General features: G+C 47.4%; 1 protein-coding gene across 1 annotated transcript in view; it reads left to right on the top strand.

Annotated features, from left to right (window-relative positions):
* LOC112119203 (cryptochrome-1-like) overlaps nucleotides 1-14,553 on the top strand; it is a 36,406-nt gene that overhangs the window by 2,619 nt on the left and 19,234 nt on the right. The window contains exons 3-8 of the mRNA XM_024217787.1: nucleotides 4,102-4,252; nucleotides 6,146-6,286; nucleotides 8,049-8,219; nucleotides 11,368-11,508; nucleotides 12,333-12,484; nucleotides 13,440-13,537. Coding sequence (XP_024073555.1) covers nucleotides 4,102-4,252; nucleotides 6,146-6,286; nucleotides 8,049-8,219; nucleotides 11,368-11,508; nucleotides 12,333-12,484; nucleotides 13,440-13,537 — 854 coding nt within the window. The remainder of the gene's footprint in view (nucleotides 1-4,101; nucleotides 4,253-6,145; nucleotides 6,287-8,048; nucleotides 8,220-11,367; nucleotides 11,509-12,332; nucleotides 12,485-13,439; nucleotides 13,538-14,553) is intronic.

Here is a 14,553-nt window from a genome sequence, read left to right as displayed (position 1 = left end):
GCCAAAACCCTGGAGCCGGCCCTGCCGGGTCCCCATTGTGCTAGGCACTGGGCAAACACAGAACAAAAAGACAGTAACACTTGGATGTGTAAGCAAGGGAATATTGGTGGCATTACCTCAGTATGTGACATTGGTGAGACCATTATTGGGATACTGTGTCCACTTCTGGTGTCCATACTTTAAAAAGGATGTTGAAATAATTGAAGGGGTTCAGGGAAGAGCTACAAGCGTAATTTGAGGTCTGGAAAACCTGCATTATAGTGAGCCGTTAATGAAGCACAATCTATTTAGTTCATCCAAGAGAAGATGGTGACTTGATCATGGCCTATAAACACCTACATCAGGAGATGGTTTCTAATAGCAGAACACTTTTTAATCTAGCATACAGAGGCATGACATGAGTCAATGGCTGGAAGTTGAAGCTAGACATAATCAGATAGATTTTTACAAGTGAAGGTAATTAACCACTGGAACAACTCTATTCTGTATAAGTCTTATATCATGCTTCTCAGCATAGTATCTGAGCACCATCCCACAGTGCATTATGCAGTGACAAACATCCGTCATGTGTTGCTTGGTCTCTCATTCTCTCCCCAGGGGAAAAGCATATGCAGTGGAATATCTTGTTTAATAGATATTTAAAAAAAAATACATGTTGCTATGTGCTTGTTAGAGAAGGCAAGGTCTATTGGAGTGGAAGGTGGTATGGTTTGTGATGGTCCTTAGTTCCTCGGGCAGTTCATTTCACTGTCTCAGTCTGACCTCCAAGGAAGTTTTGTCTCCTGCACAGACAAGCTTTACCCTTACAGTAGATAGTTCCATTGGACCAGAGGAGTGGATTTGTTGACCACAGTCTACACATCCTGGAGTTTTAGGCTCTTTTCGATATTGTGGGCCATGCCATGGAGTTCCTTGAAGATAAGGACTGAGACCTTGAACTTGATTCAACATTCTATGGCAAGCTAGTGTAGGGAACGGAGGACGGGTGTCATATATTCCAGGTAGCCTGTGATGCTGAGGAGACGCATAGCAGTGTTCTGGACTAGTTCTGTTTTTTAAGTGCTGAAACTCATGCCCAGGTGTGTTGCATTGCTGTAGTCCAACTGAGAAGTGACAAAGTCTTGAATAACAAGCCAGGTTATCGGCCACCAGGATGGGACGGAGTCTCCTAACCAATCGGACAGGATAGAAAGCATTACTAGTGAATGCTGCTGTCTGAGAGCCTAGCATCACCAAGGAGTCCAAGAGTACTCCTAACTGTGAACTGAATTGACCAACTGTGGGTGTGAACCTTCAACCAAATTCTTCAAAATGCCCTGCCCACCAGTGTTGCCTCTGTCTTGCTCGGGTTCAGCTTCCACCAGCTGTACTTCATCTGTGAGCTGATCTCATCCAAGCACTGGGCCATCTTGATGGTAGTGGTGTGTCATATGTGGTGAAGGACAGATAGAGCTGTGTGTCATCTTCATATTGCTGGCAGCTGAGTCCATGTTTTCTGACCAGTTCACCTAGTGGCTGCATGTCAGTGTGGTAAAGACCTGGAGAGAGAATTGATACTTGTGGCATTCTACAGCTGAGAGGTCTAATAGTGTAGGTTTAGTTTCCCATCACTTCTTGTTGGGTACATCCCTCCAGGAAGGACTGAAACCATTTTAGTGTATTACCCTGTTTCCCTGTTTCAGGTGAGACAGTCGTGCCCAATGGTTTACAGTGTTGAATGCTGCAGAGAGGTCCAGGAGGATGAAAATGAACATTTGTCCTTCATCAATTGACATAAGGAGATCATCCATCTGTGCCACTAAAGCGGTTTCGGTCCTCTCTCTGGGCCTGAATCCAGATTCTGCCAGGTCTAGATTATTGGATTCAGTTAGATGAGCTTGTAGTTGGCATTTAGCTAACTTTTCTGTGAGCTTGCTTAGGAATGGGAAGTTTGACACTGGGTGGTAGTTGGCTAGAGCTGATGTAACTAGAATGGGTTTCTTCAGTGTTGGCTGGTCTGTTGTGTGTTTTCAGGAGGAAGGGAATGACTAACTAAGGGATGTGGTGGAATCTCCATCACTTGAAATCTTTGGATGTCTCTTTCTAAAAGATACACTGTAGCTAACCCAGAAATCATAGGTTTAATGCAGGAATCACTTGGTGAAATTCTGTGGCCTGGGTTTTGCCAGAGTTTCTACTATATAGTCATAGTGGTCCCTTTGGTATTTAAAATCTATTAATTTAATGCACAAGGGGCCAGAGTTAAGGTTACACAGGCATTTATTTCATCAGACCTAGCTGATGCAGTAGACAAGATTACATTGTGTGTGTGTGTGTGTGTGTGTGTTTTCTCTCATGCACACAGGTATTACTGAGGGAAGCTGAGTCAAAGAGATACGTTTTTTATTATGTTCTGAAAGCAGTGAAGTTAGTGATCCAGAGGGGAGTTGCATCAGGGCAGGAAAGATGGTGTAGTAGATAGAGCATTGGACTGGAATTTCAGACACCTGGGTTCCATTCCCATCTCAGCACAGACTTCCTGTGTAACCACAAGCCAGTCACTTAATCTACCCTGTGCTTGAGCTCCCATCTGTAACATGGCCCTCACAGGGGTGTTGTGAGGATAGAATTAATTGATTATGGTGAGACCCCCAGATATTACTTAGTCCTGCCATGAGTGCAGGGGACTGGACTAGATGACTTTTCAAGGTCCCTTTTAGTCCTATGAATCTGTGACTACAGTGGTGAGAGCCATGTGAGTAGATAGATAGATTGGCTTATGGGTTCTCTTACACTCTGTTTACTTTTCCTTATTTTTTTAATTCCTGGTTACCTTTTTAAATGCATGATGAAAGATAAAGAGGCTCATTCTTGCATAGATCTGCACTGCCTTCCAGTTCATTTTCAGGTGACACTGAAACGTGGCTGCACCCATGTTTCAGGGTGAGTAAAAAGGCCTTTTGTAACATAACTCTCTTTTTGATGTGGGTGCTGGATGACTCAGGGCCCCTGACTGACCCTCTTCTTTTCCTTCCTATTTGAAGGGAGACACCCCACCCTGTTGCGCATCCATCATCGGAGGGGGTGGGGCCAGCCCCAGCAGCAGAAATGTGGGATTGCTCAAAGGTCCACAGCTCTGGGAGACCAGGAGCACCCTGAAGGGCAGGGGCAGAGGGGAACCTTCTGCTGGATTAGCAAGGGACGGATGGGGAGGACAGTTGAAAGGAGCGACTTTGCCTCCTGCCCCTGATAAAACCTATCACAGCACAGGGAGGCCCATCTCCAGAGGTAGGAGAGACAGCAAGGGGGTGGGGCAGGAACAGTGGGTTTAGAACCTGTCCTAAGAAGCTACAAGCCTGAGGATGGAAGGGAGGAGGCTCTCCCTTCCCGCCCCCAAGACTAGGAGGAGACTGCTGGGGAGGAGGAGCCGGAAGGAAAGCACCTTGGCCCTCCCTGCCACAAACACAGCAGACTGGGAGTGAGATGGGGTGCTGTGCAAGGGCTGTGCTGCAGGGAGCTCAGCAGGCCAGTTGCTGGACCCAGACCTGAGCGCTGCTCTTCTGCATCCTATAGGGCTGAGAACTGCCTCTCTGCACTCCCATCCCAGTGGCAATGATCTGTGCATGTCCCCACTCTTGCCACCACCACAGGTTGGGGTGAGCACATCCCCTGCTCAGACACAACCTATTGCTCACCCTGGCCTTCCCAGATCCAGTGTCACCCTGACACTGTCTAGTGTCACACCACAGTGGGTCTCCCTGTGTCCTTGCTTGGACTCATTCATCATGGAAGGGTCTGCTCAGAGGTGCAGCCACAGGAGATGAGGGAGGCATGTCCCCCGACTTTTCACTATGCTGCTGCTGTCTTCTTTAGTGGCTGCAGGAGAGGCTCATTCCATCTCCTGATCACAACTCCACGCTAACGTTTTTCAAGGACGCTGCAGACGGCGACCCCTGACTACGTTACCCCTCTTGCTCTGGCTTATTGCTCTGGTTGCATTGCCCTGTACCATGATTAAAGAGGAGACAGGAGTGATCTCCTTGGCATGCTGGATGGGAAGTGCTCTTCCTCCCTCCTCTTCATCATGTTCTCTCTTTGAAAGAAGCCTCTCTTTTCAATTAGGAGATGTAAGCCTCCTCCTGAGCTGTGCCTGGCTGAATGTTACAGGGTGCCCCTCCCCGAGGATTTGGAAATCCCCCGAGAGAGCCAGTCCCCCTGGAGAGGGGGAGAAACTGAAGGGTTGCAGCGACTAGAGCAACACTTGAAAAATCAGGTGAGTCTCGCTTTTGATGTACCCGTTCCTTTTCCTCTTGCTCTGGATGCTTGCTAATAGCTCCATACTGACCCAGGTTATTATGGCCCTTAGCCCTGCTGCAGATGGCTGGGTCTGATCGCAGCTGGCAGAGAGGCTGGCCATAAAGGATCACTCAGCACCAAAGCACCTTGCTTCATCCCAGCTCTTGGCTTCTGGCAGGGCTGACATCCCTGGGCTGGCATAGATGTCTCCAAGCAAACAACTCACGTCCTCCTGGCATTTCAGAAGCCACCTACCAGGCTAAGTGGAAAAGATCTGTAGTTTGGTACAGTCACACCCAAGTGGACCCTCTTATACATTCAGAATACTCCTCTGACAAGACCTGTCAGCTTTTTGGGGGAACCTGAGCTTTTGGGGGCCCATAGAGTAGAAGCAACCTGGTCTCTGGCCTCACACAGAAGGTTGATGTACACCTCTACCTCAATATAACGCTGTCCTTGGGAGCCAAAACATCTTACCGTGTTAGCATTCAGCTCAGACTGTAGATGGGCCTCCATTGTGTAGCAGAACATATACAATGCACACATGACCACCCAGAGAGAGATAAGGGTCTCTTTCCTCCTGCCTAACAGAAGCATGTTTGTCACCTTCTCGTGACTTGCCTTAACTCATAAAGATGAGCCTGGGAGCTTAAATTCCTAACTGTACTAGACACTAAAAATCACGGACTCAGTAGAGATACTGGTTTTGTGTCTCGTAACAACAATCTGTAACCCACTAGCCCTCCTTTGTCCTATGCCTGCAGCGGTGTTAATTTCCCGCTTCATCTTGAATAGGCTCTTGTAACATCTGTTAAGTCCTTATGCTTAACAATCTGTCCCACCTTGTATTTAGCTGTGACACTCAGATTGCCTTTCTAGATCTGAAGAAGAGCTCTGTGGAGCCTGAAAGCTTGTCTCTCTCACCAACAGAAGTTAGTCCAATAAAAGATATTCCCTCAATATTCCCTCAGTCTCTCTAATATCGTGGGTCCAGCATGGCTACAACAAAATTGCAAACAATTAGCAATACATTCATTTTGAAATTATTCTGATGACCAGTGGGCTACTGGCTCTCAGTAGAGACCTCACATGCCACCTACTAGTGCAAACAAACCATTGTGTTTGGTTACATAGGCTTGTCTCATAGGTATCAAATAGGTTCTTGTAACAGGTTGTAAAGCCTCATCCTTTTGGCAGGTGATGATCCTGCTGGAAAGTGGCTTTTGCTGATTCACAATTGCAGGGGGGAAATTTCCCTACTAGCTATAATAAAAGTGGTAGTGGCTTTCCCTGGGAGATATGGGCTATGGCTACACTGGCGCTTTACAGCGCTGCAACTTTCTCACTCAGGGGTATGAAAAAACACCCCCCTGAGCGCAGCAAGTTACAGCACTGTAAAGCGCCAGTGTAAACAGTGCCCCAGCGTTGGGAGCCGTGCTTCCAGCGCTGTAAGCTAATCCCCTCGTGGAGGTGGAGTACCTGCAGCACTGGGAGAGCTCTCTCCCAGCGCTGGCGCGCAACCACACTCACACTTCAAAGCACTGGTGTGGGAGCGCTTCCACGGCAGCGCTTTGAAGTTTCGAGTGTAGCCACGGCCTTAGAGTGTGGGCTGAGCTCTCCTCAAAAGGAGGAACCCCGGGTCATCAAAGTCTAAGTAGAAGACTTGGGTTACATTTTGTATTTCATTTTGATTTGAGTTCTTTTCACACATAATGCCCACCTCCAGGAAGGGGCACAGCTTGTGTGGCCTGTGTTTGGAGTGTAGTGGGGAAGCCATCTGCCCACAGCTCTTTTCTGTTTCATTAACAGGACATACGTTGTGGTGTTCTGCCTAAAATTGGTTCTTTTTTTTCTTTTTCTTTTTTTTTAGGGCTGGATAGCAAATTTTACTAAACCAAAAACAATTCCAAATTCTCTGCTTCCAAGTACTACAGGACTGAGTCCCTATTTCAGCTTGGGCTGTTTGTCAGTTCGGAGTTTTTTTTATAGATTATCAAACATTTATGCTCAGGTAAGAAAATGCTGTGTGCAAATCAAGTCAACACAATGGTTATCTAACAGTTTCCTAAAGCCGACTAGTCTCCTCCTCAGCAACAGTCGTATTAATAGTGCAAAGTGGCTTTAGATATTGTTTGGAATATTATCCTTAAACAGATTGAAGCCTTGCCCTGGCTAGGATTTCAAGGTGTGATGTTAGCTCGTGTTACCTAGCTCCATCTAATTAACACTTGCTAAAATTGCAGCCAAGACAAAGGGCTTGGCTACACTTGCGAGTTACAGCGCATTAAAGGAGCCCCGGGCGCACTAGCTCACTACCCGTCCACACTGGCAAGGCACGTAGAGCGCTCTGACTCCGCGGCTAGAGCGCTGCTCGTACTCCACCTTGGTGAGTGGAGTAACGTTTGATGTGCCCCCGCTGGAGCGCCCCAGCGTCAGTGGGAACGAGGTGTTGCATTACTGTGCTCTGATCAGCCTCCGGAAACGTCCCACAATCCCCTTAAGTTAAGTGGCCACTCTTGTCGTTGTTTTGGATATGCCCTTTGAAAGCTCCGTTTGACAGCCGGCTGCTTATCTGCTCCGAGACAAAGCAACCATTACAGTGGAATGCTGTGTGTGAGAGAGAGAGGCGGCGGAGGGGGGGAGGGCTGCTGCTGTCTGAACTTACAAGATAGCATGCTGACCTGCTCTCAGCCCCCCCAAAACCCACTCTCTCTCCTCCCAGATACACACAACACACTCCCTGTCACACTCCACCCCACCCCATTTGAAAAGCACATTGCAGCCACTTGCATGCTGGGATAGCTACCACAATGCAGTGCTCTCTGTGGCTGTTGCAAGACCTGCTAATGTGGCCACGCCAGTGCGCTGTCAGCTGTCAGTGTGGACAGACTACAGCGCTTTCCCTACTGCGCTCTAAGAAGGCTGATTTAACTCAAAGCGCTCTACATCTGCAAGTGTAGCCATGCCCAAAGCAATTGTCCTTTAGTACAGGCTAAAGTAATCAAATTGGAGGGAGGAGGAGAAGCCTAGGGTGTAACTCAACCAGCTAAAATTAAGCTAAAGGTGTCATCCCAGAGTTAGGTGGGGTTCTCAGTCGACAAAACATATGGGTGTTTTGACTGCAGGTCAAGCTAAACAACATCAAGTTTGTCCTCCTTTGCAAATCTTAAATCTTGTATATGCAAAAATATCAGTTTTCATCAGTGCATAACTCAAAAACAGATGTACAGAATTTGCACAACCTTTGAGAAGAAATTACCATTGAGAAGAAGCCTGGAAAATGCCACCCTACACGGAGACTGTTTCACAGTCTGCATGGGCGCAGAGGTCCATTTGGGGGATCCATTTGTGGGAATGAGACCTCACTGTTTCATTAACGTAAAACAGGGGTTCTCATTAACTTTTTTAAAAAGGCTACTCTTCTTCAATGCATGAATCCGAGCAACTATGTATCAATCAGTGCGTGTCTGGTTTAAGGAATCTTAGGTTTTTATTTTTCCTGCAGCAAGAAATCCCAGTATGAATCTATCCTGGAAGGTCAGGGTGTTGCAGAAAATTATTCTAGAAGGTCAGGGAATATTGAGTTTTAGAGGTTTTCAGCTCACTCTGTTTTGGTGCTGGAAACTTTGTTTCAAACCTTGGCTCCTTGGATTCAACAGTAAAATGCTATAAAGCTAGCAGATGTTTTCAGCTATATTCTCTGGGCCAGATCATCAGCTGGTATAAATTATTGTGGCTCAACTGAAGTTAATGGCCCTATGTCTCTGTTGCAGTCAAAGAACCACTCTCTGCCACCTGTGTCACTTCAAGGACAGCTTCTGTGGAGAGAATTCTTCTACACAGTGGCATCAGCGACACCAAACTTTACCAAAATGGCGGGGAACCCCATCTGCCTTCAGATCAACTGGTACCAGGATGCAGAGAGACTCCACAAGTGGAGAATGGTAACGTGCTGCATTCCCATTTGAGTAGAACTGATGCATTTATTTCTCTTGTTGGCTATTTCTAGTGCAGCACAATGTATGCCACAGGTGAAGGAACAGAAGTTCGACACTGTGTACAGTCAAGCATGAGGGTTTATTACACACAGCGCTGGTGGAGTGTCACTCCGCTTATTAGGCTCAGTGAGACACTGCTAAACAATTGATTACAATAGATTATATAGGGTGCCAATGGGCGGAGAGAAGCGACGGGGTGGGAGTTCCCGAGCCCCTGGATAGGTTCTAGCAGCAAGACAAAATGAGCACAATAAACCAATAGTCTAAAAGATTACATAATGGCTCCGCCCATAGCTCAGGTTAACATGTTTGCTAATACACAGCTGTTATCCCTCAAAATTCTCCTCTTGCAATGTATAAGTTAAATCCTGATTTCAGGTCCATAGGAATGACGGTGGCTCTTTCCAGACAGATTGGCCCACAGGTACATTCCTCGAGGGTCTTAAAGCAAAAAGAAAAGTAACCAGCAATGACAATCGTGTATGGTTTACCAATGCATTCCTGCGAACTATGATTGGCATCTGTGAGGGACGGATGCCATAACTCAGGCTGTCATGTTAGGCCTCTCCCTGAACCCTGGTCGGCACTCGGGGAGTATGTACAGTTATCTTCTCCTGAACCAGGGAGCAGACTTTAAGGCCCCTCTCAGTGAGTTATGTGACTATAACTCATGATAAGCCTCCTAATTACTGATCTCCACCTGGAGTTACACTGTCTCAGCTTATTTTATGTATAGTTGAACAAACAAGGTTGTTTCCTGTTTATCCCAGCTTTTCTTTAGCCATGTATTGTCCATTGTTAACTAGGCCTCATGCCTCAGACCAGGCCGTGGAGTTTGGGCCTATGTGAAAGATTCTTAACAGAGACTGGTCAAGATCTTACATACACATTATTGGGATTTTGGCCCTTCAACAGGACTGTGAATAGCATTTAAAAAAAAATCAAGCCTCTGGGTACAACATACATTTTATAGAGTATCTTTCATGCAAACTATATCCCAAAGTACTATAGAGAGTTAAATGCTTAGGAAGTGATTGACTTCATCAAGGTTTATATTGACAAGAGAATTGAATATAGCCCATCTACCTTTTAGACACCTGAGCACAGGGCTGGAAGCCAGGAGACTCTGAGTCCTATTCCCGCTTGTTCTCCTGACTGTCTGTAATACCCCAATGAGAAAATTCAGAAGGGTTGAAGGAGGAGGAGATCTAACAGTGTCTTCAATATCTTCCACTAAAGGAGAAGGACTCTGTTGGCGTTCCTGCCCCAGGATCTTGCAGTAGTGTTTCACCCGTCATGGCCCCTGGGTATTTTTTATTTCCTGCTGACTCTATGGAGAGTTTTCCAACCAACCAACCAAATAAAACTCAGGGAGCCTAATCTGTATAAGAGGTACAGAATGATAATAATTAATACCTAGCTCTCAGACACAAACTAAGAGCCCGCTCCAGGCCCCTCAGTGCAGTGTGTCCATATAACCATCATCAATATTTTTATCATTTGCTGTTTTTCTTCTTCAAACCACCTGATGAACATTGACTCCTCACTGCACCCCCAAGCCGTTAGCAAGTGTCATTATCCCTGTTTACAGAGAGGAAGATGGGCACAGAGCAATGAAATTACTTTCCCAGGGCCACAGAGAAACTGATCTTCATTGGTGCCAGGATAGGAACTAACCTCTCATTAACCTACATATGCTAACTTAGCCAAGTAGCTCCTGAAAAATAGGCTATTTGAATCCTAACGTCTTCCTTTTAATATCCTAATATCTTTGCATATTCTTATGGCCCTGATGACCTACTGCTACAGGTTTAATCCTTTGCGGCCTTGCACCCTATGTTGTCTCTGCAAAGTGTTATCATTCCTATCTGGTAATGCTTGACACCTATTTAGCATAGGTGTCTATGACGAAGCAAGTTGCTAGCCAGGGGAGAATCACAGAGCTGGGGAATTTTTTTTTGACAAATAGTTTATTTGCTGAAACATGCCGTTTTTGGTTGACTCAAAACAAATTTGCTGAATAGTTTGGGCCCAAAAAACTTTTTGGGGAGGAGGAGGCCTGCTCCCTATAACTTCTGGTGCAGTGGTTATAATAATCCTCTGGGATGTGAGAGACCCAGGTTCAATTCCCCCCTCAACCTGATGTGGAGAAGGGATTTGAGCGTGGGTCTTCTACAACGCAGGTGAGTGCCCAAGCCATTGGTTTCTCAATCTCTCCTGCTGATGCTGTTCCAGTTTGTGTACATAAATAGGTACTTGGATCTCCCACATCCTAGGTGAGTGCCCTAACCATTAGGCTCTAAAGCAGCAGTTCTCAACCCGCGGCCCAATTAGCGCCCAGCTGTGTGCTAAAGGCTGCTGAGCCGCGCAGCGGGATCCAGGTTCCCGGCTGCCCGGCATGGCGGGGTCTGGGCTGCCTGGTCCGGCGCAGTGGGGTCAGGGTCACCAGCCAGCCCCGTGCGGCGGGGGTCCAGGGCTTCCACCCAGCCCCACACAGCGGGTGTCCAGGGTCTGGGGCTGCCACCCAGTTCCACAGGGGTCCGGGGTCAGCGTCGGGGGTACCGGCTGGCCCCATAGGGCTGGGGTTGGGGTTTGGGCTGCCACCCATCTGCCCTGCCACCTGGTCCCACCCAGCCGGGTCCAGCATTGGGGCTGCTGCCCAGCCCTGCATAGCGGGGTCCAGAGTCCCTGCTGCCCGGCCCCCCACCCAGGGCTCCGCTCCTGGCCCCACTCTAGTGGAGGGGTCTCTGGGTGGGAGGCGCTGGGCATAGGAGAGGGGTCGGAGGTGTGCGCTGTAGTTCTCAACCTGCGGCCCAGGTAATACAAAATAGGTTGAGAACCACTGCCCTAAAATCATTCTCATTCTTGTTCCCTAGTCCATTGTGCCAGAATATCCCATACCTCAGTGGCTAAGTCACCCTTCAGTGTGAACAAGGGTTGCACATTGGGCCCTAATGCCTGATCCTCTGACAAAGTGACTGGTCTCTGTGTTTAAAGAAAAGGCAAGAGAGAAGACGCAATTCTGGGAGGTGAAGGAGGGAATGGAGTTTTGTGTATGTTGAGCAGGAGGACTGAAATCTTCTGTGTGTTTTAGGCGCAGACAGGGTTTCCATGGATTGATGCTATCATGACTCAGCTTCATCAGGAAGGTTGGATTCACCACCTTGCTCGACATGCTGTTGCCTGCTTCCTGACTCGAGGAGATCTCTGGATCAGCTGGGAAGAGGGCATGAAGGTTCGCCATCTTTTCTTTCATTGTTCATTGGCCTGTTCCTAAAGGTGCTTTGATGAAGCCCCTGTGAAATGCAAACCTTCTGGAGGAATTGAATTGTTGAGCAATCATAGAATCATAGAATTGTAGGACTGGAAGGGACCTCGAAAGGTCCTGTAGTCCAGTTCCCTGCACTCATGGCAATGTTTTATTATACTGTGCTCCTGTGGTAAGGTTATGTTAGAAGTATTATATTATTTTTAATACAATAGTGCTCAGAAGCCCCAGTTGAGATATGGGCTCTGTTGTGCTGGACGTTGTACAGATACATGCATCATAAGAGGCAGTTCCTGCCCTGCAGAGCTAATAATCTAAATAAACCAGACAAAGATTGGGAGGGGAAATAGAAGCACAAAGGGAAGTGACTGGCTGAGCCTCGCATAGCAGGCCAGTAGCAGATCCAGGAACAGAACCCAGGTCTCCTGAATCCTGACTCCAGGTATAAAAATCCAAATTCCAGCTTACTAGCCACAAGAGAGAAAAACAAATACATATGCACATATCAGCATAGTCCCTACCCATGCCTCCTAACCACGTCCTAGGTCCCCGAGGTGCCTGCAGGTCTTTGCTTCACCATAGCCTGCCCAGACTGACTTCCTTCTAGTAATATATCCCAATAGTTCCCAGCCTCCCCTGCTCTTAAAGGGATAGCACCCTATTTCAGTGTCTTTTTAACAGCCTTTGTCCTTTATTTCACAGACCTGCATTCTTTACTTCCTTGCCACACAGGTGTTCCCCACCCCCAAGATGTGTTGTTTTCTCTCTCTTTAATTTCTCATGAAATACAGGTGTTTGAAGAGATGCTGTTAGATGCAGACTACAGTATCAATGCAGGAAACTGGATGTGGCTGTCAGCCAGCGCTTTCTTCCATCAGTACACACGCATTTTCTGTCCGGTCCGCTTTGGCAAACGCACAGATCCAGAAGGGCAATATATCCGGTAAGAAGACACAATGTAAGAAGACACAATGTAACAATCCTTTTTTTAATTATTATTATTATTATTCTAGGTACTTATTTGGCACCTGCTACTGTAGTACCTGAGTACCTAGCAGTCTTCACTGTCAGTATCCTGTAGTCCAGTGGGGTAGGGCAGAGCAATTATCCCTGTTTTACAGATGGGGCACAGAGTGACTAAGGGACTTGCGCAAGGTCACACGGGAAGCCTGTGGCAGAACAGAATATTGAGCATGTGTCTTCCAAGTCCCAGGCCGGCGCGCTCACCACTGGGCCATCCTTCTTCTCTAATGCAATAGTTTATCAGTCTCTACCACGCTTTCTGGTCCTGTCCTTGTGCGTTTTAGCAGAAGCCTGCACTGGGATTCAGGAAAGCTGGATTCTAATCCTGCCTGTGCCACCGGCCCAGTGGGTGACCTTGGGCAAGTCACTTTCCCCGTTCTGTGCCTCAGTTTCCCCATCTATAAAATGGGGATCATGCTTCTGACCATCTTTGTGAAACATTTTGAGAGTTACTGATGAAAAGCACTGTAGGTCATTAGTGTCTCATCATTGCTGATAAAGATATTGATCAGGCTTATGTTAGTATTTGGTCCTGCCATGCGGGCAGGGGACTGGACTCGATGACCTCTCGAGGTCCCTTCCAGTCCTAGAATCTATGAATCTATGTTTAAGTAATTGGCAATTTTACAATAGACTTCAATAAGAACAGGATCCGGCGCTAACTAGGTATTTGTGTCTAAGCATACATTCTCCTTTTTCCCTTGCCGCCTCCTGCTGTCTGATTCATTTAGATCTGTCCCAAACTCTTACAGCTGAGACTGACATGCTGAAATATAAACATGGTTGCTTAGCACTCTTGTGCATTGAAATACTCAAGTATTTGCCTAGAGAATTTAAATATATACATATATATATGTATGTAATTTTTTTTGTAGAAAATACCTCCCAGTGCTAACGAATTTTCCTTCCAAGTACATCTACGAACCTTGGACAGCACCAGAAGAGGCACAGAAGCAAGCAGGATGTATTATAGGTAATTCTGAGGCCATGTTAAGGATTTTGCTACTGATACGGTTGTGTGAAATAAGTATTTGCTTGAGACAAAAACGTAACATTTGAAACAAGGAATTGGCCCTGACATTCTGAAATGGATTAGCCTAACATTTTCGGTTGTTTCAGCTCTCAGATAAAGATGACTCATTATTACACACTGCACAGGGCCGGCTCCAGGCACCAGCCGACCAAGCACGTGCTTGGGGTGACACCTTAGAAGGGGCGGCCAATGTTGGGGTGGCGGGGGGCGCTCGCAGTGGTTTTTTTTGTTTGTTTGTTTGGCAAGGCGGCACTTGAGGGGTTTTTTTTTTTTGTTTCGGCTGGGCGGTGGGGGGGGGGCCTTCCCGGCGCGGGGGGGGTGGGCCGGCGCGGCCCGGCGCTGGGGGGGGGGGGTTGGGCGGCCCGGCGCAGCGCTGGGGGAGGGGGGGTGTTACGGCGGGGCGGCGCTCTTCTTTTTTGCCTTCGGCGGCAAAAAAGTTAGAGCCGGCCCTGACACTGCAATATGACTTCAGGGTCTGCTGTGCCTTAATATTGTCCCGTGTGCCAAACCTAATGCAATCCCTCAGGCTGTTGTCTGTCAGATGTACTCACATGGCCCCCATTGCGATAGTCTCTGAATGCCAAGCAATGATCAATATATCCTCCTCTGCTGCTGCAAGGTAGAGATGTGCTGTCATCCCTGTACTACAGATGGGGCGTTGAGGCCCAGAGAGACAAAGGGCCCAGGCTCACACAGGAGGTCTGTGGTGGAGCTGGGCACTGAATCTACTGCTCCCAAGTCCCAGGCTAACACCCTAACCACTCAGCCATCCTACCTCTGAATATGTTGCTATACATCACGCTGTGGTGTCTTCACACTGGGATAAAGAGGGATAGGGCTGGAGGGTTGTGGGGATTCGTAATGGTTTTTGCACAGTGAAAACATGCTGAGATTGTGGCTGAAAACCGGAAAATCAATGGCAAAACTCCTATTGACTTCAATGGAGCCAGGATTTT

The sequence above is a fragment of the Terrapene carolina genome, unplaced genomic scaffold (assembly GCF_002925995.2).
Source record: "Terrapene carolina triunguis isolate 2854851 unplaced genomic scaffold, T_m_triunguis-2.0 Scaffold191, whole genome shotgun sequence".
Taxonomy (NCBI): Eukaryota; Metazoa; Chordata; order Testudines; family Emydidae; genus Terrapene; species Terrapene triunguis.
This window is presented reverse-complemented; position numbering and strand designations above follow the sequence as displayed.